The sequence below is a fragment of the Coregonus clupeaformis genome, unplaced genomic scaffold (assembly GCF_020615455.1).
Source record: "Coregonus clupeaformis isolate EN_2021a unplaced genomic scaffold, ASM2061545v1 scaf0049, whole genome shotgun sequence".
In the NCBI taxonomy this organism is placed as follows: Eukaryota; Metazoa; Chordata; class Actinopteri; order Salmoniformes; family Salmonidae; genus Coregonus; species Coregonus clupeaformis.
This window is the reverse complement of record NW_025533504.1, coordinates 1,055,162-1,082,802: the sequence shown is the minus strand read 5'-3', so window position 1 is coordinate 1,082,802 and position 27,641 is coordinate 1,055,162. Positions and strand designations below refer to the sequence as shown.

Here is a 27,641-nt window from a genome sequence, read left to right as displayed (position 1 = left end):
GCACATTTTGGTTTTTGCCCTAGCACTACACAGCTGATTCAAATAATCAAAGCTTGGATGAAAAAAGGTTTGAAAGATTGGGTCCTTTCAAGGAGAGGGGAAGCGTTGCAAGATTGTAATCAGTAGGGTTATGATAGGCTAAAGTACAGAGGGAGCCAATCACAAAACAGCATCCTGTGTAACAGACAGATTGGTCTGGTGTCCGGACGTCGACATAAATCTATCTACATCAGGGATGTGTGACACCACTTCGGCCCCCGATGACTGGAGTTGCCCATCCCTGATATACATGTATGTGTTGTATCTGTCACAATGTGTTTTTAACAAGCCTTTATTGATCTACATCATCCACTGCTTTCATTCCAACCGAGTAAAAATCTACATAAAATGTCTCTTTCCCGGCCCGGGTGTCTAAGTTCTAGCGAATAGCCTTCACAGGACTCTTGAAGCTGGAGGCAGCCTGGAGTTGGAGTTGATAGGCCATGGGGTGGATCTTGAAGCCATACAGCCTGAGAAAAAAAAACTAAATATTAGAACACAATAACTGTGTGGATAGTAGAAGGCTGCCATTATGCTAACATGTCTCATATCAATCTTCAAATCAGTTCAATCAAGCAAATAGTTGTTGGTACAGTTCCCAGCTGAACATGAGTTATGTAATAACACTATCAAATCATATGTATTTAAAATGGGGCAAACAAAGCATCTTGATGAATTTGCAAAGATAATTATCCAAATAAACCTTGGCACAAACTGGTTGGCAGGTCTTTTTGGCCGGTACTCTGGGTGCACCATAAAGAGCATGTGGGGGAAGCCCGTCCCGAAGTAGGCCCCGTCTGTGTGGTGGTGCCGGGAGGACTTGGGGGTGTACACATCCATGCACTTTGGACAATACAGCTTCACCATCGCCTCACCTGGGATGTCTGACAGACCTATGGGAGAGGAGAGGATCAACGTCTATGCAACACAGCTGAGGGCAGAGAAATCTATCCTGGTGTCAGCTGGCAATTTAAAATATTGATCAAATATATTTACTGTGCTAGCAAGAGTAATCTTTTTGAAGATTCCCTCAGACCTGTGCTGACAAAACACTGTGATATACAGTACCTGTAAAAAGTTTGGACACACCTACTCATTCAAGGGTTTTTCTTTATTTTTACTATTTTCTACATTGTAGAATCATAGCGAAGACATCAAAACTATGAAATAGTGTGCAAAGCTGTCATCAAGGCAAAGGGTGGCTATTTGAAGAATTTCAAATATAAAATATATTTTGATTTGTTTAACACTTTTTTGGTTACTACATGATTCCATATGTGTTATTTAATGTCTTCACTATTATTCTACAATGTAAATTTTTTTTTAAAATAAAGAAAAACCCTTGAATGAGTAGGTGTGTCCAAACGTTTGACTGGTAGTGTAATTCAAAGGTGACTGGTGATTAATGGTTCAATTCCATGAAAAGAGAGGCGGTATGTTCTGTGAGTGAACTGGAGTATGAACACATTATTAAAGTCAAACTCACCAATAGGAAGCATTGGTTGATTCTCACAGTACACCCTTGGGCAATAGCCAAAGTCCCCCTGTTGGTACTTATCCAGCTGCAAACCAAAACATTTTTCAGTGTGAAACATGGTCACACACATCTAGTCCAAGAAAGCCAAACTAACTACATAGACTGACAGGTAGAATTGAGAACAGGGGTCTCCAACCTTTTCTAGCATGAGAGCTACTTTTAAAAAATATATATATATATATATATATATATATTTGAAAGCTATTTTATCAATATACCTGGTAAAATAATGGTTAATGTACAACTAAGGGGGCCCCATAAAAATATATTTCACATTTTCCTGAATTCTCTTTTCACCGTTACATTCTTCCTGGTTGGGGATTTTTTAAGACCTTTTTTTTTTTTTTTCTCAATATTACAATTATTCATAGAGAAAATGGAAAATGTGATGTTCTGAGTCCATGTCAATGCTTAAATCACACAATAATAAAAAAATTTAGGTCTGAGGGGGAAAAAATAATAACATTTTAATTTGCGTGTAATTCCCTTTAATTGCACATTACATTTGAGATTTGAGTCATTTAGCAGACGCTCTTATCCAGAGCGACTTACAGTTAGCGCCATGCTCTACCAACTGAGCTACACAGGGCCCATCTAGCAAGAGAGGAATGTGTCAGTCTAGCTATGTTGCTGCTGTTCCCTACTGCTGCAGCACATGTCATGACAGAGTTTGCAAAACAATCGGCACCCCATTGATACAAATAATGATGATAGTGGGGGAAAAAAGTATTTAGTCAGCCACCAATTGTGCAAGTTCTCCCACTTAAAATTAAATTTTCATCATAGGTACACGTCAACTATGACAGACAAAATGAGGAAAAGAAATCCAGAAAATCACATTGTAGGATTTTTTATGAATTTATTTGCAAATTATGGTGGAAAATAAGTATTTGGTCAATAACAAAAGTTTCTCAATACTTTGTTATATACCCTTTGTTGGCAATGGCACAGGTCAAACGTTTTCTGTAAGTCTTCACAAGGTTTTCACACACTGTTGCTGGTATTTTGTCCCATTCCTCCATGCAGATCTCCTCTAGAGCAGTGATGTTTTGGGGCTGTCGCTGGGCAACACGGACTTTCAACTCCCTCCAAAGATTTTCTATGGGGTTGAGATCTGGAGACTGGCTAGGCCACTCCAGGACCTTGAAATGCTTCTTACGAAGCCACTCCTTCGTTGCCCGGGCGGTGTGTTTGGGATCATTGTCATGCTGAAAGACCCAGCCACATTTCATCTTCAATGCCCTTGCTGATAATAATTAAAAATAATTGGTCATTTAGCAGACGCTCTTATCCAGAGTGACTTACAGGAGCAATTAGGGTTAAGTGCCTTGCTCAAGGGCACATCGACAGATTTTTCACCTAGTGGGCTCGGGGATGGAAGGAGGTTTTCACTCAAAATCTCACGATACATGGCCCCATTCATTCTTTCCTTTACACGGATCAGTCGTCCTGGTCCCTTTGCAGGAAAACAGCCCCAAAGCATGATGTTTCCAACCCCATGCTTCACAGTAGGTATGGTGTTCTTTGGATGCAACTCAGCATTCTTTGTCCTCCAAACACGACGAGTTGAGTTTTTACCAAAAAGTTCTATTTTGGTTTCATCTGACCATATGACATTCTCCCAATCCTCTTCTGGATCATCCAAATGCACTCTAGCAAACTTCAGACGGGCCTGGACATGTACTGGCTTAAGCAGGGGGACACGTCTGGCACTGCAGGATTTGAGTCCCTGGCGGCGTAGTGTGTTACTGATGGTAGGCTTTGTTACTTTGGTCCCAGCTCTCTGCAGGTCATTCACTAGGGTCCCCCCGTGTGGTTCTGGGATTTTTGCTCACTGTTCTTGTGATCATTTTGACCCCACGGGTGAGATCTTGCGTGGAGCCCCAGATCGAGGGAGATTATCAGTGGTCTTGTATGTCTTCCATTTCCTAATAATTGCTCCCACAGTTGATCTCTTCAAACCAAGCTGCTTACCTATTGCAGATTCAGTCTTCCCAGCCTGGTGCAGGTCTACAATTTTGTTTCTGGTGTCCTTTGACAGCTCTTTGGTCTTGGCCATAGTGGAGTTTGGAGTGTGACTGTTTGAGGTTGTGGACAGGTGTCTTTTATACTGATAACAAGTTCAAACAGGTGCCATTAATACAGGTAACGAGTGGAGGACAGAGGAGCCTCTTAAAGAAGAAGTTACAGGTCTGTGAGAGCCAGAAATCTTGCTTGTTTGTAGGTGACCAAATACTTATTTTCCACCATCATTTGCAAATAAATTCATAAAAAATCCTACAATGTGATTTTCTGGATTTTTTTTCCTCAATTTGTCTGTCATAGTTGACATGTACCTATGATGAAAATTACAGGCCTCTATCATCTTTTTAAGTGGGAGAACTTGCACAATTGGTGGCTGACTAAATACTTTTTTTCCCCACTGTATAGTTCTGTCAGTAAGCCTATTTTGCAGTTTGCATTTATTGAGAATATTTTTCAGTCTACCCAAAAGACGCCGGTTATCATTAGCATCGCTAACTGGCTACATACGGACTCATAGACAAATGAGCGCCCTAAACAGACAGGGGCAATATTGCTGGAAATTAATTGGCAGATAATGTGTTACGTTTGGCTTTTTAAGCCAATAGTGGCTAAACAGGGGTGGGATAATGTAAATGTGGCTGGGAGCTTTATGTTTATGACAGTTTGCGATGGAACACAGGAAAAAAAGCATGTACTTTCAGAATTGATTGGTGTACTACTCATAGGTGGGCTGGTAGCTACTGGTACCTCACGATTCGACCTGTTGGAGACCCCTGATGTAGAGATTATCCAGACTCCAGAGCAATATATACAGATCTAGGGTTTACTACCATCTGAGCGATGCCTCTGTTGGTGAGGATGTAGCGTGCATGGATCAGCCCGTAGAGCATCTCTGCTGCCTGCTCTATCAGGTCACTCTGGTTGGGGTTGTCCTCCAGCTCTTCATCTGACAGAGATAGACATGGCAGTGAGGCTTTCAGATCAACACACAAGGTACACAGAAGTCTATAGTGACATGGTGCATGAATACAACACTGGGAGGAGCATTATAGCGTGTGCAGGCCTTTCCTTTCTTTATACACACATAAGAAGTGAGGCTTTCAGGTAGACGTCAGCCTATAGATGCACTGAGTCAAAGTATGCTAGTATGTGGTCACAGCTTGGTGAACCTTTCCTGGTCTGTTTCCTGCATAACGTTCCATGCCTATTATGTTGATTTTACGATGCACAGTAAAACAGTGTACTTGGTACTTTTGGAAAAGCAGTTACAAATGGAACTGATACATTTAGCCAATAGGAAATCTCAAATGTGTCAAGCTTGTTCTGGTGGTTTTAAAATGTACACTGTGTCCTTGGGTCTTTTGAAAGGCACTTATAAATATAAACAGATCTGATAAATTTGCCTATAGGAAGTGTCAGTGTGAAGTCATGTCAGACAGTGTAGTGATGAGCTCACCTGGTTCCAGGTCCAGGATCATGTCGAGGGCCTGGCGGTAGTGAGGCACCTGTTCATTGAGCCCTGTCAGGTTAAACTTGTCCTGAATGTAGTCCTCATCAACCTGATACAGTGGAATGGATCAACATGGTTAGTAGCTTTCAGCTGCCAAACACAGTCTACTACTCTTTATATGAATAGGCTATAGTTGGTCAATTGCATAACAGGTTAAAGGGATTACTTCAGGATTGGCAATTAAGGCAAGCAGAAGAGTTAAAGGTAGAATTAAGCAATGTAGCTTATGCATACACTGTTTTGGAATATCTGAAGCTACCACCACGAGATAATACGTTTGTCACAGTTACACACTATGGGACCAAAACAAAACCACCCCATGACTTTAATGACTAATGTTGGGTCCTCTTTTACATGGAATGCTCCATCTGTGTTTAGGGTATATTTGGCTGGTAGCTGTAACAGTTCATTCTGTATTTCAAACAAACAACTAGCTTCACAAACAGTTGGCTAAGTCACAGCAATTGTCTTTCCCCCGTCTGTCCTTCTCGTTCTGTGATGTTCTGACATAACTAGCTAGCTACTCACCTCACAAAAGAACTCATTTCCCCTCAGGCCACAGAACCAGGAGATCCAGGACACCTCCTCCGAGCTGCTCATCCTCTGAACAAGTGGGGGGTGATGGTGCAAAGGCATGCAAAAATTACATGCATTTCCTCTGTAGCTCAGCTGGTAGAGCACGGCGCTTGTAACGCCAAGGTAGTGGGTTCGATCCCCGGGACCACCCATACACAAAAATGTATGCACGTATGACTGTAAGTCGCTTTGGATAAAAGCGTCTGCTAAATGGCATATTATAGTATAATAAAGTTAGTTAGTGGTGTATCCCATTCTTGTTCAGGGACCTGAAGTATGTGTACACTGCAGGCTTTATTTCTGCCCCAGAGATGCTAGCTAGCTAATCTAATCATCCTGCTGTTAACCTTAGTCTTTATTAGTCAAATGATGCATAAAGAAATCTAGCTAGCTATCGTTAGCTACATAGATAACGCTAGCTAGTTAACCCCGTGTTTGCTAGCTAGCTACGTCGTTTGTTTAATAACGTTAGCTAGCTAACGCTACTTTCCCACACGCCTGAAATCCATACTGATTTGAAACTAAACAATTAATTTAGTCCTGGGTAAAACCAAATGTTTTGTGTCAGCACACGTTTACTCACCCTCTTCTGTGTTAGCTAGATATATCTACCGGTAGCTACTTTGCTAACTAGCTAGCACCTTAGCTAACTGTTGTAAACAAGAATACTACATCCGGTGTAATTTCCGGCTTCTCCGACCTGTGTTGATTAACAGTTTGCTGTTCCAGTCAAACGGCCGAGTATAAGTTCGAGTCCGCTCCAGAAGCCAATGCGCTGGGAAAGTATGAAGACTTCCACATCAACTTTTTGAATGGTCTTCTTCGAGGAGATGAATCCACCCCAGAGAGGAAGAGAAGAAGCGAGAGGTTTCTCTCTCGCCAAAATCTGTCTAAAATAAGCCCAATGCGTTTCTATAGGCTTCTTTTGGACCTACACTTGTCGCCTGCCTTCCCGCCTTTGGGACAACGACTCCCATTGTTAGGGAGGAGACATGAGCATCTCGTCATTATATACCGATCTCTGTCCACGCAGATGTGCTGACAAAATGAGTGTCAAAAACAGATAATTTTAAATCAAGTCTTTCATTAGTCTCATGTCAAAGTTGAGTCTTGAGGCTCCGATTCCATGTCAAGTTATTTTATTTTCTACCAAATCGAGTCTCAAAACATCAAATTTGTGGCCGTGTTCAAGAGCATAAAAACCGTGACGTATCATTGGTAAATTGTGACTAACTGACTGATCTACAAATAATAATGAGTTGTTATTTATGTTGCAAGGTGATTTGTAGATCAGTCAGTCGGCAGTAACCTGACAGCTGCAGTATCGAAAAAGCCCTGTGACCAGTAGGATGTTAGCATGTAAATGTTGGTGGGGCAAACTCCCCCCAATTTTTTGGGGGTTGCATGCCAGCAAAGCCACTACCATCTCTCCAGAGTTGTACTTCATCATTTATTTCCTTATATAGCCACGGGAATGGTCCTGGAGCACCCCTGATAAATTGAAATAAATTTGCCAAAATTATAGAATTACTGCCGTCTGTTCAGAAATCAATTTAATAATTCAGAATATTACACCAGGAGTAGGCCTATAATTTAGCCACAGAGGATCAATAGCTTTTCTTTTTTTATATATAGCCTAGCTGTGGATTGTGTGTAGCCCAATCACAAGGAATTGCCTATCAGTGAACAGGATTCAGCCAAAACAAGCCTTTTGCAATATTTCAAATACAATCGTGGGATAGCACAGGTTGGAAAGCAAGTGGCTCCTGCTGAAACAAAAATACTTATCTGTCTGTAGGCTACGAAAATATTTTACCAACTTCCAAATAGGCCTATTGAGCGAACAGCATTGTTTTTTACAAACTAAAACGAGAGAAATAGGATTTTGCACGTGCGCATCGGCCATCGCGGGTGAGTGAGCTGCACATCATTTGGTGAGTCATTGAAAATGCTAAGTTTTTTAGGACTATAATTTCCTCCTCATATTGTACAATGTGTGTCTCCTCGTTTTTAATAATTTCACATTCTCCGTTTGTCAGTGTCGAAGTAGCTTGACATTTCAATCATTTATGCGGTATTAAAAAATATTCTGCTAAAGTCTCCAGTCATGTAAAATGACATAGAATTGCATGAAATGCGTTTATAAATGACCCAATTTTTCCCGGACCCTAGGCTACAAAAGAAATTCTGCAAGCGCCTCTACTCTACTGCTTTAGTCTAGACCACTACGCAAATGCGATGATATGCATGCAATGCTTTATTATAAAGGTGATTTTTTGGTACCTCAGGTCACCCTGCTATCGCGCTCACTTTTTGTTCCGGCACCTCCCGATTTACAAATTAAGCACTGCCTGTGACTGGCCACTGTTGGCATTTTTCACTGCAGTTTCACAGATAATCAACAATGAGTGAGGATGGAGATTCATGGTCTTTACAGCTAATACAAATCACCACGGTAACTCAACATAAATAATAATAATAATAATAATGCATAAAATGGTGCATTAAACTTAAACACCCAAAGCTGTTATTTGATTCAGTCATTTTATCAGAAATGCTGACAATTGATAGACTGTTAAGCATATTCAATCAAGAGCTTGATATGAGGTGCTGCAGCTGCACACACATTTTCCACCAACAAATGGACTAGCCTATGGATCAATCAAACCTTTCTTTATTCTTTACAATGAAACTTGTATAAACCACTTCATTTTACATTCAGTTTTTATTGGATCCCATAATGCAATTGCATTCAGGGCAGATCTGAAAAAGTCTTGCGTTGCGGTGGTCCACTCTCTTTGGCCTCCTGGTCTTTCCCCTTCTCCTCAAACATCAAGATCCTTCGGCAGAGAAAAATAAACAAACACATATTATTACACACGTCATGTACAGTGGGGAAAAAAAGTATTTAGTCAGCCACCAATTGTGCATGTTCTCCCACTTAAAAAGATGAGAGGCCTGTAATTTTCATCATAGGTACACGTCAACTATGACAGACAAATTGAGATCTTTTTTTTCCAGAAAATCACATTGTAGGATTTTTTATGAATTTATTTGCAAATTATGGTGGAAAATAAGTATTTGGTCACCTACAAACAAGCAAGATTTCTGGCTCTCACAGACCTGTAACTTCTTCTTTAAGAGGCTCCTCTGTCCTCCACTCGTTACCTGTATTAATGGCACCTGTTTGAACTTGTTATCAGTATAAAAGACACCTGTCCACAACCTCAAACAGTCACACTCCAAACTCCACTATGGCCAAGACCAAAGAGCTGTCAAAGGACACCAGAAACAAAATTGTAGACCTGCACCAGGCTGGGAAGACTGAATCTGCAATAGGTAAGCAGCTTGGTTTGAAGAAATCAACTGTGGGAGCAATTATTAGGAAATGGAAGACATACAAGACCACTGATAATCTCCCTCGATCTGGGGCTCCACGCAAGATCTCACCCCGTGGGGTCAAAATGATCACAAGAACGGTGAGCAAAAATCCCAGAACCACACGGGGGGGACCAAGTGAATGACCTGCAGAGAGCTGGGACCAAAGTAACAAAGCCTACCATCAGTAACACACTACGCCGCCAGGGACTCAAATCCTGCAGTGCCAGACGTGTCCCCCTGCTTAAGCCAGTACATGTCCAGGCCCGTCTGAAGTTTGCTAGAGTGCATTTGGATGATCCAGAAGAGGATTGGGAGAATGTCATATGGTCAGATGAAACCAAAATAGAACTTTTTGGTAAAAACTCAACTCGTCGTGTTTGGAGGACGGAGAATGCTGAGTTGCATCCAAAGAACACCATACCTACTGTGAAGCATGGGGGTGGAAACATCATGCTTTGGAGCTGTTTTTCTGCAAAGGGACCAGGACGACTGATCCGTGTAAAGGAAAGAATGAATGGGGCCATGTATCGTGAGATTTTGAGTGAAAACCTCCTTCCATCAGCAAAGGCATTGAAGATGAAACGTGGCTGGGTCTTTCAGCATGACAATGATCCCAAACACACCGCCTGGGCCACGAAGGAGTGGCTTCGTAAGAAGCATTTCAAGGTCCTGGAGTGGCCTAGCCAGTCTCCAGATCTCAACCCCATAGAAAATCTTTGGAGGGAGTTGAAAGTCCGTGTTGCCCAGCGACAGCCCCAAAACATCACTGCTCTAGAGGAGATCTGCATGGAGGAATGGGCCAAAATACCAGCAACAGTGTGTGAAAACCTTGTGAAGACTTACAGAAAACGTTTGACCTGTGTCATTGCCAACAAAGGGTATATAACAAAGTATTGAGAAACTTTTGTTATTGACCAAATACTTATTTTCCACCATAATTAGCAAATAAATTCATTAAAAATCCTTCAATGTGATTTTCTGGAATTTTATTCCTCATTTTGTCTGTCATAGTTGACGTGTACCTATGATGAAAATTACAGGCCTCTCTCATCTTTTTAAGTGGGAGAACTTGCACAATTGGTGGCTGACTAAATACTTTTTTCCCCCACTGTAGCAACGAGACATATAGCCTTAAAGGAAATACGGTGGATTACAAAAGTTCAGAATCGTATTCAGAAGGTCTAATGTAATGCCGTCATTAATGTCGTTTCATTTTTCTTCTAACTTACAGTCGGAGTATGGAATTCCTCTTCCCTAGCATCATATTGAGAAAGTCTGTGTAACAGAACGTGTCTCGTGCAGTGCCGCCAACAACATCTGCCATCATCTTTTTCAGCTCCAAGTGAGTCTTGGCCACCCCCAGCTTCTCTAACATGCGCTTTAGCCCCATCATGTCTGTGACACAGAGATAGATAGAGAGAGAGAGGCCATGACAAAGATGGTTCACATGGATGGCTCAATGTTGTCCTCTTGATTAGCCTAATCTTGTTATTCATCAGGATTGTTGTAAAACAATTGTTTTTACCGATGTCTCCTTGGTCATTGAGATCAAATTCCATGTATTTGTCTGTAAAACAATACAGAACACATGAAACATATTATTTCATTGTTGATTCATTCATCAAGGTAACTGATAACTGTCCTGATCAATGTGAAATTAAAATACTTGAAAATCTCACTTTTAAACATTTCCAGTTTTGAGCTGAGGTCCTCCTCCTCTGCATATTTAGGATCTGTGAGAAAAACCTTCAGAATAGAATATCACAAGACAGATGTTGAGATCTGATAGTTGCTAATAATACTATAGCTAGATAATATTGCCATAATAACAGATGAAGAACAGACCTCATTGATGGAGTTCAGTTTCTCATCCTGTAGAGACTTGAGGAATCCAAATGCTTTCCCTCCTGAAATGATATGAGATAAACTCAGAAATGTTATTACTCACTTCCTTATTGGTGATCTACTGGATCCCCCCCCACACACACACACACACACACATTCACAGGATTTATCAAAAGCTAACAGATTCGATTTAATTGATTGATTTAACTAGAACACATTATTTCTTCAATAAATTGTTTATAAAATCTGTGGAGTGCATATCGACAGACAGAAAGACGGACGGACGGACAGACTGACAGAAGGACAGACAGACAGACAGACAGAGATAACAGAGAGACAGACTTACCTTGCAAATGTTTGTCCATGTCAATCTGCTGTTATTTGGTGGAGAAGAGAGTAGTGAAATGGACCAGGGGTTGCTGAGTGTTGTGTTATGAAGACTGAAAGTGTCAAGTATGTATCTGTACATTGTGACAGAAGAGGAAGTTTGGGGAGTTAAAGTTAGAGTGTGGTCATTTGCTAAGTTCCCCTCTCACATCCACTCACAGCAGTGAGAGAGTGTATGGAGGGGAAAAGGAACTAGGGGGTTTGCATTTAAAATACACTAGACTAGGCTACCACATAAACACTGCACACTACATCATTGTCTACATATAAAAAAAAATGTTTTATTAAAGTGCTTTCATCTACTTTGAGCAAAATGTTTAATCAATTTTCATGTATACATTTGTAACTTATGGCTCAGGCACAAGGAAGGAATGATTCTAATGAAATGTTATGTTACAGTACTGTTATGCTAAGTATTGTATAACTAATTGGATAAATGTGGAAATTAAAGTGAATTAATCTTAAGCAAATAACTTGTTCTCTGGCCTTGACACTAGATGGCACTGTTAAGCATATAATCTTCAAAACAACATGCTTTTTATGTGGGAAGTCAATAAATGTTTCCCAGCAAATGTGTATTCATGAAGAATATAGAAACTAGGCCATGGAGAACTGAGATCGGGGTCTGAGATGAGAGACTAAGAGACTTCACACTCACATGGATAATGGCACTGTTTCAGTCACACGGGTTATCAATACTTCTGTTGAAAATCATAACACAGTTTGCTGGTGAGTAGTTGTTCTTGCTGAAATTACACTTTATTTAATTGTCTGATAGTGCTTTTTAGAGCATACTGCTCAAAAAATTTCAAAAATTTAATAATGCTAATTTGATCTATTTTTTTCTCCTAATTTCCCAGGAGCTGAGTCTTGTTCTCATGTAGAGACGACACAGTTCATCACAGCTACTCAGAAAGAGGTAGCTGTCCTCCCCTGTTTCACATCAACCCGCCTAGATTTAGCAACCAGAGTAAAATGGACAAAACTTTCACCTAAACCTGAGGGCATCTTGGTGTGGCCTGATGATCCATCTGTGGCCCATAAGTCAGAACGTGTGGCCTTCGAGTCGGGAGTGGATGTTGTGGTGGCTGGAAACCTGTCCCTGTCTCTAAGAGATGTCAGGAAATCTGACGAAGGGCTTTACAGCTGCAAGGTCTGGCAGGGATGGAGTTGTGTCATGGTGAAAAACATCACTCTAAAAGTGAAAGGTAAAATTATATATTCCCTTTCTCTCTATGTAAGTGTCAAATAGAAAAAGAGTCAAACTTGTTTGAGTAAGCCTCTCTTCTCTTTCCCAAAGAATGCAAAATCCTACATTCAGTTATGGCAGCACCCAACAGAATAGCTACCCTGCCTTGCATGTTGAACATGACAACAGGAATGCCCCAAATATCATCGGTGTCCTGGGGAGAGATCAAGGGAGACACTGAGACCCAAATACTTCAATACCCTACATATATCACCCACCAAACATCCCTAGGAAATAGGGTGAGCTTTGGAGGAAATCTCAGTTCAGGAGATGCATCTTTGGCTCTCTCCCTGGTGGAGTACAGTGACAGCCAATGGTACAGATGTAAGTTGCATATGGGACAAAATGAACGCTGCTTTGAGGTCAAGCTACAGGTTAAAGGTGAGTATTTGCTAGTACATTCTTATTCAGAATATACAGTGCATTCGGAAGGTATTCAGACCCCTTGACTTTTTCCACATTTTGTTACGTTACAGCCTTATTCTAAAAATGATCAAATTGTTTTTCCCCCTCATCAATCTACACACAATACCCCATAATGACAAAGCGAAAACAGGTTTTTAGAAATTTTTGCAAATTTATAAAAAATATAAAACAGAAATACCTTATTTACATATTGTACCAGTCTGAAGTTTGGACACACCTACTCATTCAAGGGTTTTCCTTTATTTTTACTATTTTCTACATTGTAGAATAATAGTGAAGACATCAGAACTATCAAATAACACATATGGAATCATGTAGTAACATAACATTTTTTAAACAAATTGGCATTCTCTCAACCAGCTTCACCTGGAATGCTTTTCCAACAGTCTTGAAGGAGTTCCCACATATGCTGAGCACTTGTTGGCTGCTTTTCCTTCACTCTGTGGTCCGACTCATCCCAAACCATCTCAAATGGGTTGAGGTCAGGGTATTGTGGAGGCCAGGTCATCTGATGCAGCACTCCATCACTCTCCTTCTTGGTAAAATAGCCCTTACACAGCCTGGAGGTGTGTTGGGTCATTGTCCTGTTGAAAAACAAATGATAGTCCCACTAAGCACAAACCAGATGGGATGGCGTATCGCTGCAGAATGCTGTGGTAGCCACGCTGGTTAAGTGTGCCTTGAATTCTAAATAAATCACTGACAGTGTCACCAGCAAAGCACCCTCAAACCATCACACATCCTCCTCCATGCTTCACGGTGGGAAATACACATGCGGAAATCATCCGATCACCTACTCTGCGTCTCACAAAGACACGGCAGTTGGAACCAAAAATCTCCAATTTGGACTCATCAGACCAAAGGGCAGATTTCCACCAGTCTAATGTCCATTGCTCGTGTTTCTTCGCTCAAGCAAGTATCTTCTTATTATTGGTGTCCTTTAGTAGTGGTTTCTTTGCAGCAATTTGACCATGAAGGCCTGATTCAAGCAGTCTCCTCTGAACAGTTGATGTTGAGATGTGTCTGTTATTTGAACTCTGTGAAGCATTTATTTGGGCTGCAACTTCTGAGGCTGGTAACTCTAATGAACTTATCCTATGCAGCAGAGGTAACTCTGGGTCTTCCTTTCCTGTGGTGGTCATCATGAGAGCCAGTTTAATCACAGCGCTTGATGGTTTTTGAGACTGCACTTAAAGAAACTTTAAAGGTTTTGACATTTTCCTGATTGACTGACCTTCATGTCTTAAAGTAATGATGGACTGTCGTTTCTCTTTGCTTATTTGAGCTGTTCTTGCCATAATATGGACTTGATCTTTTACCAAATACGGCTATCTTCTGTATACCACCCCTACCTTGTCACAACACAACTGATTGGCTCAAACGCATTAAGAAGGAAATAAATTCCACAAATTAACTTTCAACAAGGCACACCTGTTAATTCAAATGCATTCCAGGTGACTACCCCATGAAGCTGGTTGAGAGAATGCCAAGAGTGTGAAAGCTGTCGTCAAGGCAAAGGGTGGCTACTTTGAAGAGTCTCAAATATAAAATATATTTTGTCTGCAGCATTGAAGGTCCCCGAGAACACAGTGGCCTCCATCATTCTTAAATGGAAGAAGTTTGGAACCACCAAGACTCTTCCTAGAGCTGGCCGTCCGGCCAAACTGAGCAATCGGGGGAGAAGGGCCTTTGTCAGGGAGGTGACCAAGAACCCGATGGTCACTCTGGAAGAGCTCCAGAATTCCTCTGTGGAGATGGGAGAACCTTCCAGAAGGACAACCATCTCTGCAGCACTCCACCAATCAGGCCTTTATGGAAGAGTGGCCAGACGGAAGCCAGTCCTCAGTAAAAGGCACATGACAGCCCGCTTGGAGTTTGCCAATAGGCACCTAAAGACTCTCAGACCATGAGAAACAAGATTCTCTGGTCTGATGAAACCAAGATGGAACTCTTTTGCCTGAATGCCAAGCGTCACGTCTGGAGGAAATCTGCCACCATCCCTACGGTGAAGCATGGTGGAGGCAGCATCACGCTGTGGGGATGTTTTTCAGTGGCAGGGACTGGGAGACTAGGCAGGATCGAGGGAAAGATGAACGGAGCAAAGTATAGAGAGTTAATCTTGATGAAAACCTGCTCCAGAGCGCTCAGGACTTCAGACTGGGGCGAAGGTTCACCTTCCAACAGGACAATGACCCAGGGCACACAGCCAAGACAACGCAGGAATGGCTTCGGGACAAGTCTCTGAATGTCCTTGAGTGGCCCAGCCAGAGCCCGGACTTGAACCCAATCGAACTTCTCTGTAGAGACCTGAAAATAGCTGTGCAGCGACGCTCCCCATCCAACCTGACAGAGCTTGAGAGGATCTGCAGAGAAGAATGGGAGAAACTCCCCAAATACAGGTGTGTCAAGCTTGTAGCGTCATACCCAAGAAGACTCGAGGCTATAATCGCTGCCAAGGGTGCTTCAACAAAGTACTGAGTAAATGGTCTGAATACTGTAAATGTGATAGTTCAGTTTTGTATGTTTTAATACATTTGCAAGTATTTCTAACCTGTTTTTGCTTTGTCATTATGGGATATTGTGTGTAGATTGATGAGGAAAAAAAACAATTTTAATCAATTTTAGAATAAGGCTGTTACATAACAAAATGTTGAAAAAGACAATTGGTCTGAATACTTTCCGAATGCACTGTATCTATATTTGTCAACCATTGCATTAGCAATTTGATGTTCTATAATTATCATGTTCTACCATTGAAACAGAACAGGAAGAGGAGATTTCCACCACAACTGAACCAGCAAACCGTGGTATGTGTACAATGTTTTTATCTTATTTGTGTATTTTATTTATTTAAAATAATAATTATACTGAAAATATTTGTGGACATATTTATCACCACTGAGTTCAGAGGACTAGAGACACACGGCAGGCTTTACTCTCAGTTCAATCAAATGAGACCATGAATGACTGTCATCATATGATACTGATGCTCTGCTCAGCAGTTACAGCCAGTCAGAGTCCAGAAAGAGTTGTGACAGCTGCAGTTCGAACTATAGTGGCTTCATCCATGTGTGTGATCTTCATAATGGCTCTTACACTGGGAGTGATCATTTACCTCAGACGCCGCAGACACTCCGGTATGTATGGACACTACTCTGGTTAATATTGACCTGGTAAAGTAAGGCAGACACTCAGGTATGTGTGGACACTACTCTGGTTAATATTGACCTGGTAAAGTAAGGCTACATGTTTTGAAATACACATTCCAATACACAGTATTATTGTATTGTGGATCTGCCTCTCTCTCTTTCTCAGTTGAAGATCACTGGCATACTTATGAAGATGTACAAGACTCAGGTAAGCCCGTTGATTATGTCCCATCCTGAGTATGCTCAGAGTGCTCCTCGTCCACCTCGGTAGTGGAAAAATTACTCAATTGTCATACTTGAGTAAAAGTAAAGATACCTTAATAGAAAATGACTCAAGTAAAAGTGAAAGTCACCCAGTAAAATACTACTTGAGTAAAGGTCTAAAAGTATTTGGTTTTAAATATATTTAAGTATCAAAAATAAATGGAATTGCTCAAATGTACTTAAGTAGTAAAAGTAAAAGTTTAAACCATTTCATATTCCTTATATTAAGCAATTGACCTGGTAAAGGCTACATGTTTTGAATTATAAATTATATGTTTTTTTGACGGATAGCCAGGGGCACACTCCAACAATTTACAAATGAAGTATTTGTGTTTAGTGAGTCGGCCAGATCAGAGGCAGTAGGGATGAGCAGGGATGTTCTCTTGATAAGTGTGTGAACTGGACCATTTTCCTGTCAAAATGTAGTGAGTACTTTTGGGTGTCAAGGAAAGTGTATGCAGTAAAAAGTACAATATTTTCTTTAGGAATGTAGTGAAGTAAAAGTTGGCAAAAATCTAAATAGTAAAGTACAGATTCCCCAAAAAACTACTTAAGTAGTACTTTAAAGTATTTTTACTTAAGTACTTTACACCATTGGTCCTTCACCGCAGAGTGAAGGAAAAGCAGCCAACAAGTGCTCAGCATATGTGGGAACTCCTTCAAGACTGTTGGAAAAGCATTCCAGGTGAAGCTGGTTGAGAGAATGCCAAGAGTGTGCAAAGCTGTCATCAAGGCATAGGGTGGCTATTTGAAGAATCTCAAATATAAAATATATTTTGATTTGTTTAACACTTTTTTGGTTACTACATGATTCCATATGTGTTATTTCATAGTTTTGATGTGTTCACTATTATTCTACAATGTAAAAAATAGTAAAAATAAAGAAAGACCCTTGAATGAGTAGGTGTGTCCAAACTTTTGACTTCATTCAGCCAATTCAGCTGTATTTCACTATGGTTGCATTGTGGGACAAGGCCTGAGAATATATTCAGGTGACATTGGAGCTTGATATCCATCTCTGGTGCTATATTGGTGTCTGTTGCCAGAGTAACTAAAAAAATAAAAATAAAAACTATGGTGACAACACTCACTCAGAAATAGTGTGTATAAAAACTGACAATTTAGGTTGATCATAAATGGTAGCATACTGTTGAGAAGGTGAAGAGAAACCCTTGAACTGGTGGCCCCATCTTCACAGGTGTAAACTCTTCCATCATCTATTTCAAGAGGTTGAATTTGTAGAGAGCAGTCATGTCCCACTTTCAGTCGACTGGCTCTTCCTGGCTTTGGACCCTTCACGTCCACCTTGCCTGATAGTACTAATTGGATAGGAAACCCATTTTCCTCCATACTCCAGGTAACAGAGGAGCAGGAATTGATGTAGGATGTGCCACATGGTAAATGCACACTGTCTCTAATTGAAGCAAAAATTCTTGTAGGCCTATGGTCTTTTGAATAGAGTAAAAGCAAGTGTTACAACACTTCTCATAACAAAATCAATAGGGAATCAATAAATATTTTATGTAAAATATGTTTTAAAAAATCAGTCATGTTAAAGGAATCATATTTACCAGAGGACTGGAGTCCAAGTATTGCCTGTAAAAGCATGCAGAGACACAGTTTTAGGTACAGACACATCTCTCCGTCTTGTGATTTTCTTTATTCTCTCAATGTCCTTTTGACAGTATGTCATGTGTTACTGTTCAGGAAATGTCAAGTTATCACTCATCTTTTCTTACTTCCCCAACTTCTGTAAATAGCAGTAATCATGCCCTGGCATTTTTCCACCAACTAGACCTATTTCTTTTGCTGTTCCCTTTCCATTTAGTTCTATTTTAAATCCTCTATTTTATAGCCTAGCCTACTTCAAACACAAGACTGTATGAAGTTTGTTTTGCTAAAAAATATATCAAGAAAGTGTATAAGTGCTTTGTGATAAATTAATGAACTGAGATAAACCATGCAGAAAATTATGGCATTTCCCACCGAATGGATGTTACAGTTGAAGTCGGAAGTTTACATACACCTTAGCCAAATACATTCAAACTCAGTTTTTCACAATTCCTTACATTTAATCCTAGTAAAAATATTCCCTGTTTTAGGTCAGTTAGGATCACCACTTCATTTTAAGAATGTGAAATGTCAGAATAATAGTAGAGAGCATGATTTATTTCAGCTTTTATTTATTTCATCACATTCCCAGTGGGTCAGAAGTTTACATACACTCAATTAGTATTTGGTAGCATTGCCTTTAAATTGTTTAACTTGGGTCGAACGTTTCAATAAGTTGAGTGAATTTTGGCCCATTCCTCCTGACAGAGCTGGTGTAACTGAGTCAGGTTTGTAGGCCTCCTTGCTCGCACAGGCTTTTTCAGTTCTGCCCACACATTTTCTATAGGATTTAGGTCAGGGCTTTGTGATGGCCACTCCAATACCTTGACTTTGTTGTTCTTAAGGCATTTTGCCACAAATTTGGAAGTATGCTTGGGGTCATTGTCCATTTGGAAGACCCATTTGCGACCAAGCTTTAACTTCCTGACTGATGTCTTAAGATGTTGCTTCAATATATCCACATAATTTTCCTTCCTCATGATGCCATCTATTTTGTGAAGTGCACCAGTCCCTCCTGCAGCAAAGCACCCCCACAGCATGATGCTGCCACCCCCGTGCTTCACGGTTGGGATGGTGTTCTTCGGCTTGCAAGGCACCTCCTTTTTCCTCCAAACATGGTCATTATGGCCAAACTGTTCTATTTTTGTTTCATCAGACCAGAGGACATTTCTCCAAAAAGTACGATCTTTGTCCCCATGTGCAGTGGCTTTTTTATGGTGGTTTTGGAGCAGTGGATTCTTCCTTGCTGAGCGGCCTTTCAGGTTATGTCGATATAGGACTCGTTTTTACTGTGGATATAGATACTTTTGTACCTGTTTCCTCCAGCATCTTCACAAGGTCCTTTGCTGTTGTTCTGGGATTGATTTGCACTTTTCACACCAAAGTACGTTCATTTCTAGGAGACAGAACGCGTCTCCTTCCTGAGCGGTATGACAGCTGCGTGGTCCCATGGTGTTTATACTTGCATACTATTGTTTGTACAGACGAATATGGTACCTTCAGGCTTTGGACATTGCTCCCAAGGATGAACCAGACTTGTTGAGGTCTACAAAAAAATGTCTGATGACTTGGCTGATTTCTTTTGATGTCAAGCAAAGAGGCACTGCGTTTGAAGGTAGGCCTTGAAATACATCCACAGGTACACCTCCAATTGACTCAAATGATGTCAATTAGCCTATCAGAAGCTTATAAAGCCATGACATAATTTTCTGGAATTTTCCAAGCTGTTTAAAGGCACAGTCAATGTAGTGTATGTAAACTTCTGACCCACTGGAATTGTGATACAGTGAAATAATCTGTCTGTAAACAATTGTTGGAAAAATTACTTGTGTCATGCACAAAGTAGATGTCCTAACCGACTTGCCGTAACTATAGTTTGTTAACAAGAAATTTGTGGAGTGGTTGAAAAACGAATTTTAATGACTCCAACCTATGTGTATGTAAACTTTCGACCTCAATTGTATATAAATTCCATGACTGTAAAGAATATCCTATTGTAGTGTCTAAACAGTTTATGACTTTGTTGATGTTGCAAATGGTGTGTTAGAGGAAGTCTGTTAGGTGGCCTCCTGGGATTGGTTTATGGGAAAACACCCATATTATGTTACATAGGGCATAGGATATAAATACCATGGTTGAAACAAAGGACGGGTAGTAACAACATATTAGATTGGGTCGGTTGTTCTCCAGATGCCTGCAGAAGTCTGTAAATTGACGCTGAAATCTTTTGATATAATAAACCTTTATAATCAAAGTACAGTGTCAGCGGATTCCTTGTTCTCACAGCATAATTAGCATCATTATTTAGTTACTACAGAATGGCGACGAGGAACTTTGGGACGTGTTGCGTCTCTCCAGCGTTCCATTCATGAGCTACGAAGTGACTCCCGCTGAAGACGCTGGCACATAAGGTGAGATTTCTCACAATTTTGTGCGCTGGTCGGTTCGTTTGCTTATGTGGGTGTGTGCGCTGGGGAGATGTACCGTTTGAAAGACTTATGTGTGCATTTTGCTGTTATTTGCTGTGGGATAAGAGTCCGTTCTAAATTTCTAAATGTGTTTGCGTTGGAAGCAACGCAAACGGGGGAGTGTCTATAGGTATTGATAATACTGGACACAGGGATATTTTGCTTGAGGAAAATTGAAAAATAATAGAATGAAGGAATAAGGCCAAGGAAAATGTATACAAATTAGGACGTCGCGGATCTATGGCAAGCCCTCAAACGAGGCGATCATTAGGATGGGCCGAAAATCCTGAAAACTCACTAGGTTGTTTTTAGGTCAGTTCCGGGGACTGGAGATTGTGGTAGATACATTCGGTTGCAAGTTACCGCTCAACTTATAGTTGACGAGGTATATGTTCGATGTAACCTCTCATTTGAATATCTGCAAACTCGAGGTAGCATACATTTAGGAACAATGAAAAAATGGCGAGATGGTGGTAGCATGCTGCTTTAGAGGTCCGTAGGAACGGATATAAGCCTCTTAAACTGTGTGTGTGTGTGTGGGGGGGAGAAAAAATAATAAAATAAAGACGTCTCTGTTGTGTTTAAACTGTGTGTCGACTCATGTTAGGATAAGATTTATGTTAGAGATATATACATATATATGTTTTGGTTGAGAACAGGGGTTTTAGTTTTTTGTAAGGAAATATGTAAGTTAAGGTAAAAAAATCTTATGAGTCTCCGTTGGTGAAAACGTTAATAATTGTTAACTATATATGAGCCCCCTGGAAGGACGTTAATGTTAAAAATCTTATGAGTCTCTATAAAAAGAGAACGTTTACTAACTATTAGAAAATCATGAGCCTACAGGGAGGAGTTTTTAAGAGTGTATAGAGATGTTTTGTTTTCGATCTGGTTTGAATCTAGCCTCTGGTCACTGTGTCTGTGAATCCAGGTTAAATTGTTGTTTCTAATAACTTCAGTTCTGTAATCAATTAACATTTCTTTCAAATGTATTTATTTATTTGTCTTTCTTTCAGTTCAATGCCAGTGAAAATAATAATCATCTTTCAACACACCATGTCTTACTTAACCATACTCAAAACACCTATAAATGCATTTTTTTTATGGTATTCACGCTTCTTATCTTTCAACCCCTGGTATAGCCTACATAGTATTACACAATATCAATCTTAGTTCTGAAATAGTCAAATGGATGAGGTGACCAATTGTATTATTGTATTTAGCTTGATTTGATTGAACATATTCCTTTATTTGTGACCTCCATGGTGGCACAACTTGTGTTGATGCTTTTGTACACCACAGGATGTTTGTATTCTTGCATTTAGCTTGATTTGATTGGACATATTCCTTCATTTGTGACCTCCATGGTGGCACAACTTGTGTTGATGCTTTTCTACACCACAGGATGTTTGTATTCTTGCATTTAGCTTGATTTGATTGGACATATTCCTTCATTTGTGACCTCCATGGTGGCACAACTTGTGTTGATGCTTTTCTACACCACAGGATGTTTGTATTCTTGCATTTAGCTTGATTTGATTGGACATATTCCTCCATTTGTGACCTCCATGGTGGCACAACTTGTGTTGATGCTTTTCTACACCACAGGATGTTTGTATTCTTGCATTTAGCTTGATTTGATTGGACATATTCCTCCATTTGTGACCTCCATGGTGGCACAACTTGTGTTGATGCTTTTCTACACCACAGGATGTTTGTATTCTTGCATTTAGCTTGATTTGATTGGACATATTCCTCCATTTGTGACCTCCATGGTGGCACAACTTGTGTTGATGCTGTTCTACACCACAGGATGTGTGGTTGGGAGCTGTTCCAGACAGAGACATGCTGTTCTACACCACAGGATGTGTGGTTGGGAGCTGTTCCAGACAGAGACATGCTGTTCTACACCACAGGATGTGTGGTTGGGAGCTGTTCCAGACAGAGACATGCTGTTCTACACCACAGGATGTGTGGTTGGGAGCTGTTCCAGACAGAGACATGCTGTTCTACACCACAGGATGTGTGGTTGGGAGCTGTTCCAGACAGAGACATGCTGTTCTACACCACAGGATGTGTGGTTGGGAGCTGTTCCAGACAGAGACATGCTGTTCTGCCATTTTACTTGTATTGCTAATGCTCACACACTGCCATCCTGTATTAAATAAATACACATCTGTTCTGCTAAATGCCATATTATATTATTCATTCTCATCTAGTTTGTCTCTTGTCACAGTCCCATACATCTACCCAGTTGTACAGTGCTGAAGAGAAGTTACCAGAGGAAGGACCCATGTGGGATGTGAAAGTCAGCAGAGTGATTTGTAGTACAGGAGGTGGGGTGACTTAGTCATCAACCCCCACACTGAGGAGGCATACTGAATGTGTTCCTGTAAACAACTTAAGTCGTTTTTATTATAAAAAATAAAATATCAGTACATTGAAATGATTAATGTGGTAACTGGTGATATTCTATAGAGGTTATTTTCTTTTTATGAATTTATTTGCACAATAAAAACACTTCATATTTCAGTTTACATTTATTATATTTAGAAATCTACACTGCTCAAAAAACTAAAGGGAACACTTAAACAACACATCCTAGCTCTGAATGAATGAAATAATCTTATTAAATACTTTTTTCTTTACATAGTTGAATGTGCTGACAACAAAATCACACAAAAATGATCAATGGAAATCCAATTTATCAACCCATGGAGGTCTGGATTTGGAGTCACCCTCAAAATTAAAGTGGAAAGCCACACTACAGGCTGATCCAACTTTGATGTAATGTCCTTAAAACAAGTCAAAATGAGGCTCAGTAGTGTGTGTGGCCTCCACATGCCTGTATGACCTCCCTACAACGGCTGGGCATGCTCCTGATGAGGTGGCGGATGGTCTCCTGAGGGATCTCCTCCCAGACCTGGACTAAAGCATCCGCCAACTCCTGGACAGTCTGTGGTGCAACGTGGCGTTGATGGATGGAGCGAGACATGATGTCCCAGATGTGCTCAATTGGATTCAGGTCTGGGGAACGGGCGGGCCAGTCCATAGCATCAATGCCTTCCTCTTGCAGGAACTGCTGACACACTCCAGCCACATGAGGTCTTGCATTAGGAGGAACCCAGGGCCAACCGCACCAGCATATGGTCTCACAAGGGGTCTGAGGATCTCATCTCGGTACCTAATGGCAGTCAGGCTACCTCTGGCGAGCACATGGAGGGCTGTGCGGCCCCCCAAAGAAATGCCACCCCACACCATGACTGACCTACCGCCAAACCGGTCATGCTGGAGGATGTTGCAGGCAGCAGAACGTTCTCCATGGCGTCTCCAGACTCTGTCACATCTGTCACATGTGCTCAGTGTGAACCTGCTTTCATCTGTGAAGAGCACAGGGCGCCAGTGGCGAATTTGCCAATCTTGTTGTTCTCTGGCAAATGCCAAACGTCCTGCACGGTGTTGGGCTGTAAGCACAACCCCCACCTGTGGACGTTGGGCTCTCATACCACCCTCATGGAGTCTGTTTCTGACCATTTGAGCAGACACATGCACATTTGTGGCCTGCTGGAGGTCATTTTGCAGGGCTCTGGCAGTGCTCCTCCTGCTCCTCCTTGCACAAAGGCGGAGGTAGCGGTCCTGCTGCTGGGTTGTTGCCCTCCTACGGCCTCCTCCACGTCTCCTGATGTACTGGCCTGTCTCCTGGTAGCACCTCCATGCTCTGGACACTACGCTGACAGACACAGCAAACCTTCTTGCCACAGCTCGCATTGATGTGCCATCCTGGATGAGCTGCACTACCTGAGCCACTTGTGTGGGTTGTAGACTCCGTCTCATGCTACCACTAGAGTGAAAGCACCGCCAGCATTCAAAAGTGACCAAAACATCAGCCAGGAAGCATAGGAACTGAGAAGTGGTCTGTGGTCACCACCTGCAGAACCACATCTTTATTGGGGGTGTCTTGCTAATTGCCTATAATTTCCACCTGTTGTCTATTCCATTTGCACAACAGCATGTGAAATGTATTGTCAATCAGTGTTGCTTCCTAAGTGGACAGTTTGATTTCACAGAAGTGTGATTGACTTGGAGTTGCATTGTGTTGTTTAAGTGTTCCCTTTTATTTTTTTGAGCAGTGTAATAGAAGGAACCCCCCCCCAAAAAAAACCTGCATAGGCTTGATGTACTGGTGAAACTTAATGTGACAAAATATCAAGGGAAATCCAAACCACAAAACAATGTAAACAAAAACATAGTAAAAAGTACAAAGATTTGATTTAAAACTCAACTAATGGCCTAAAAATAGAGGACATGACATTACACTCAGTTCACAGCTTGCAGAAGATCATAAAAACTGTCGTTCGTTACTCCTGAAGGTTGTATTGCTTGAGGTAAATCTTGAATAACTTCATAGATATGAGTCTGCGAATAAAAAACATGGAATGTGTAAAACCAGTTGAATTTAGTTCACCAACATGATAAAAGGGTTAAAAGACAAGACATTTAGACAAATTAGATGTCAAGTTATGGGTGTACTCAACTGGGCTTCACTTGTTAGTGAATTACATAGTTGTGTTTATTGAATGCTTACCATTCCAACAGGTGTCTGCTGTACTTCTCCTTCTGTAGGCAAAGGGGGACAAATGTCAGCTTTATTTCACATAAATGTAATTAGGATGGTATGTCTTTCCTTTTCACTGCTGGTCATTACTGTAGGCTTTTATCAAGGATGCAACATCAAAATTGCAGTTTTTTTGTAACACACACAATCTAACACACATGAACACATACTTACCGGCGGCACTTCCCTTGCCCTGCCTCTTCCAATACACGCCCCTTATTCCAACAGCACAGAGCAACAGCAGCAAAAGGGGGACTGACCATATCACCCCAGGTAGTACATGACCTATTTGCAAAGACGTACCAAGTCACAGAGACTGTATTACAACTCAATATCTTATCACAACATCACAGTAATGAAAGAATACAGCCTCAACACAGATCATGGCTATGCATTGTACCAAACTACTTTCAAAAGTCTTACCTCTCTGGATGGTCCACTCCTTCACAGCCATTTCAACCCCCTCTCTGAGCACGGTGCAGGCTATCTTCTCTGTGCCCTGGCGGTCAGGAAGGAAGAGTTTGGAGATGAGGGTGTTGTTGTGTCCTATAGGACCACTCTGCAACCCATCCTGGCCACTGTGAGTCCAGGTCAAATTGAAGTCTCTACCATCTTCCACACAGGTGAGTGAGCAGGTCAGGGTGAGATTGTTTCCGCCTGGGGTAGCATACTCTGCAGATACTGAGGACAAAGCAGTGGTGTACATTGTGCCGTTACCCTCATTTACTAAGTTTATTCATAGTGTAAGACACTTATTTATGTCTCAGTGATACAACCCATTGACACTCACCATCCAGAGTGTGTAGTAGGATTCTGTTCTGTTGCGAGCAGTTGTAGAGCCCAGAATGCAGTGTTTTCACATTGCTGATGACCAAAGACCCGTCTTGGCTGATGAGAGATGCAGGGAGGTGACCCTGAGTTCCAGCTGAGACATCACCTGACTGAGACAGACTGGACAGTGATCTTTGACCCAGAGTCCACTGGAATCTGCTGCCCACCTCGAGAGAAGAGTGGGTGACACAGGGAAGTGATACTGACTCACCCACTGCAACAAACACTTCCTCTATACCTCCTGAGAGAGAGAGAGAGAGAGAGAGAGAGAGAGAGAGAGAGAGAGAGAGAGAGAGAGAGAGAGAGAGAGAGAGAGAGAGAGAGAGAGAGAGAGAGGGGGAATTTGATTGCAATATACTACTGTGTTAACGCAAATATGCTGTAATAATACATAGTTACAAAAGTACCTGCAATTTCTATGGTATAGCTGAGGGACGTCTTCACAACCTTTCCTTCAATCAGTTGACACCGCCACTTCCTGTGATGGTCTGTCTTCTTGACACCTCGGATGATCAGTTTAGAGAGGCAAGCAGATGAACGTTCGGTTTGAAATCTCTCTCCCTGTAGCACTGTATTGGCTTCATTCAGCCAATTAAGCTGTATTTCACTATGGTTGCATTGTGGGACAAGGCCTGAGAATATATTCAGGTGACATTGGAGCTTGATATCCATCTCTGGTGCTATATTGGTGTCTGTTGCCAGAGTAACTAAAAAAATAAAAATAAAAACTATGGTGACAACACTCACTCAGAAATAGTGTGTATAAAAACTGACAATTTAGGTTGATCATAAATGGTAACATACTGTTGAGAAGGTGAAGAGAAACCCTTGAACTGGTGGCCCCATCTTCACAGGTGTAAACTCTTCCATCATCTATTTCAAGAGGTTGAATTTGTAGAGAGCAGTCATGTCCCACTTTCAGTCGACTGGCTCTTCCTGGCTTTGGACCCTTCACGTCCACCTTGCCTGATAGTACTAATTGGATAGGAAACCCATTTTCCTCCATACTCCAGGTAACAGAGGAGCAGGAATTGATGTAGGATGTGCCACATGGTAAATGCACACTGTCTCTAATTGAAGCAAACATTCTTGTAGGCCTATGGTCTTTTGAATAGAGTAAAAGCAAGTGTTACAACACTTCTCATAACAAAATCAATAGGGAATCAATAAATATTTGATGTAAAATATGTTTTAAAAAATCAGTCATGTTAAAGGAATCATATTTACCAGAGGACTGGAGTCCAAGTATTGCCTGTAAAAGCATGCAGAGACACAGTTTTAGGTACAGACACATCTCTCCGTCTTGTGATTTTCTTTATTCTCTCAATGTCCTTTTGACAGTATGTCATGTGTTACTGTTCAGGAAATGTCACTCATCTTTTCTTTCTTTCCCAACTTCTGTAAATAGCAGTAATCATGCCCTGGCATTTTTCTGCTGTTCCCTTTCCATTTAGTTCTATTTTAAATCCTCTATTTTATAGCCTAGCCTACTTCAAACACAAGACTGTATGAAGTTTATTTTGCTAAAAAATATATCAAGAAAGTGTATAAGTGCTTTGTGATAAATTAATGAACTGAGATAAACCATGCAGAAAATTATGGCATTTCCCACCGAATGGATGTTACAGTTGAAGTCGGAAGTTTACATACACCTTAGCCAAATACATTCAAACTCAGTTTTTCACAATTCCTTACATTTAATCCTAGTAAAATATTCCCTGTTTTAGG

The 27,641-nt window shown here is 41.0% G+C and overlaps 3 protein-coding genes and 2 long non-coding RNA genes across 7 annotated transcripts; 1 reads left to right on the top strand and 4 right to left on the bottom strand.

Annotated features, from left to right (window-relative positions):
• Nucleotides 1-315: 315 nt before the first annotated feature.
• LOC121555568 (casein kinase II subunit beta) lies at nucleotides 316-6,613 on the bottom strand. 2 transcript variants are annotated; one of them, XM_041869414.2, is made up of 7 exons: nucleotides 6,388-6,613; nucleotides 5,640-5,714; nucleotides 5,058-5,160; nucleotides 4,432-4,547; nucleotides 1,526-1,601; nucleotides 743-932; nucleotides 316-509 (listed from the first exon to the last, which is right to left on the bottom strand). In XM_041869414.2, exons 2-7 carry the CDS (start codon nucleotides 5,709-5,711, stop codon nucleotides 419-421), a joined length of 648 nt encoding a protein of 215 aa, XP_041725348.1. In that variant the 5' UTR covers nucleotides 5,712-5,714; nucleotides 6,388-6,613; the 3' UTR covers nucleotides 316-418. The 2 variants fall into 2 exon arrangements, with proteins under 2 accessions (XP_041725348.1, XP_041725347.1); XM_041869413.1 differs by lacking the exon at nucleotides 6,388-6,613 and adding an exon at nucleotides 6,271-6,377.
• A 1,732-nt stretch (nucleotides 6,614-8,345) lies between these two features.
• LOC121555555 (allograft inflammatory factor 1) lies at nucleotides 8,346-11,389 on the bottom strand. The gene is made up of 6 exons (XM_041869388.2): nucleotides 11,260-11,389; nucleotides 10,914-10,975; nucleotides 10,748-10,814; nucleotides 10,594-10,635; nucleotides 10,298-10,463; nucleotides 8,346-8,527 (listed from the first exon to the last, which is right to left on the bottom strand). Exons 1-6 carry the CDS (start codon nucleotides 11,276-11,278, stop codon nucleotides 8,440-8,442), a joined length of 444 nt encoding a protein of 147 aa, XP_041725322.1. The 5' UTR covers nucleotides 11,279-11,389; the 3' UTR covers nucleotides 8,346-8,439.
• A 609-nt stretch (nucleotides 11,390-11,998) lies between these two features.
• Nucleotides 11,999-16,431, top strand: LOC121555537. The gene is made up of 5 exons (XR_006658138.1): nucleotides 11,999-12,029; nucleotides 12,161-12,508; nucleotides 12,601-12,930; nucleotides 15,738-15,782; nucleotides 15,978-16,431. It is a non-coding gene; the product is annotated as an uncharacterized LOC121555537 (long non-coding RNA).
• Nucleotides 16,432-17,290: 859 nt separating this feature from the next.
• Nucleotides 17,291-18,021, bottom strand: LOC123483239. The gene is made up of 3 exons (XR_006658137.1): nucleotides 17,960-18,021; nucleotides 17,537-17,836; nucleotides 17,291-17,439 (listed from the first exon to the last, which is right to left on the bottom strand). It is a non-coding gene; the product is annotated as an uncharacterized LOC123483239 (long non-coding RNA).
• Nucleotides 18,022-24,573: 6,552 nt separating this feature from the next.
• Nucleotides 24,574-27,208, bottom strand: LOC121555561. 2 transcript variants are annotated; one of them, XM_041869398.1, is made up of 8 exons: nucleotides 27,141-27,208; nucleotides 26,718-27,017; nucleotides 26,321-26,620; nucleotides 25,873-26,154; nucleotides 25,506-25,763; nucleotides 25,257-25,367; nucleotides 25,053-25,084; nucleotides 24,574-24,883 (listed from the first exon to the last, which is right to left on the bottom strand). In XM_041869398.1, the coding sequence occupies exons 1-8, from the start codon at nucleotides 27,205-27,207 to the stop codon at nucleotides 24,785-24,787; spliced, it is 1,449 nt and encodes a 482-aa protein (XP_041725332.1). In that variant the 5' UTR covers nucleotide 27,208; the 3' UTR covers nucleotides 24,574-24,784. The 2 variants fall into 2 exon arrangements, with proteins under 2 accessions (XP_041725332.1, XP_041725333.1); XM_041869399.1 differs by having other exon boundaries at nucleotides 26,321-26,416.
• Between the last annotated feature and the right edge of the window lie 433 nt (nucleotides 27,209-27,641).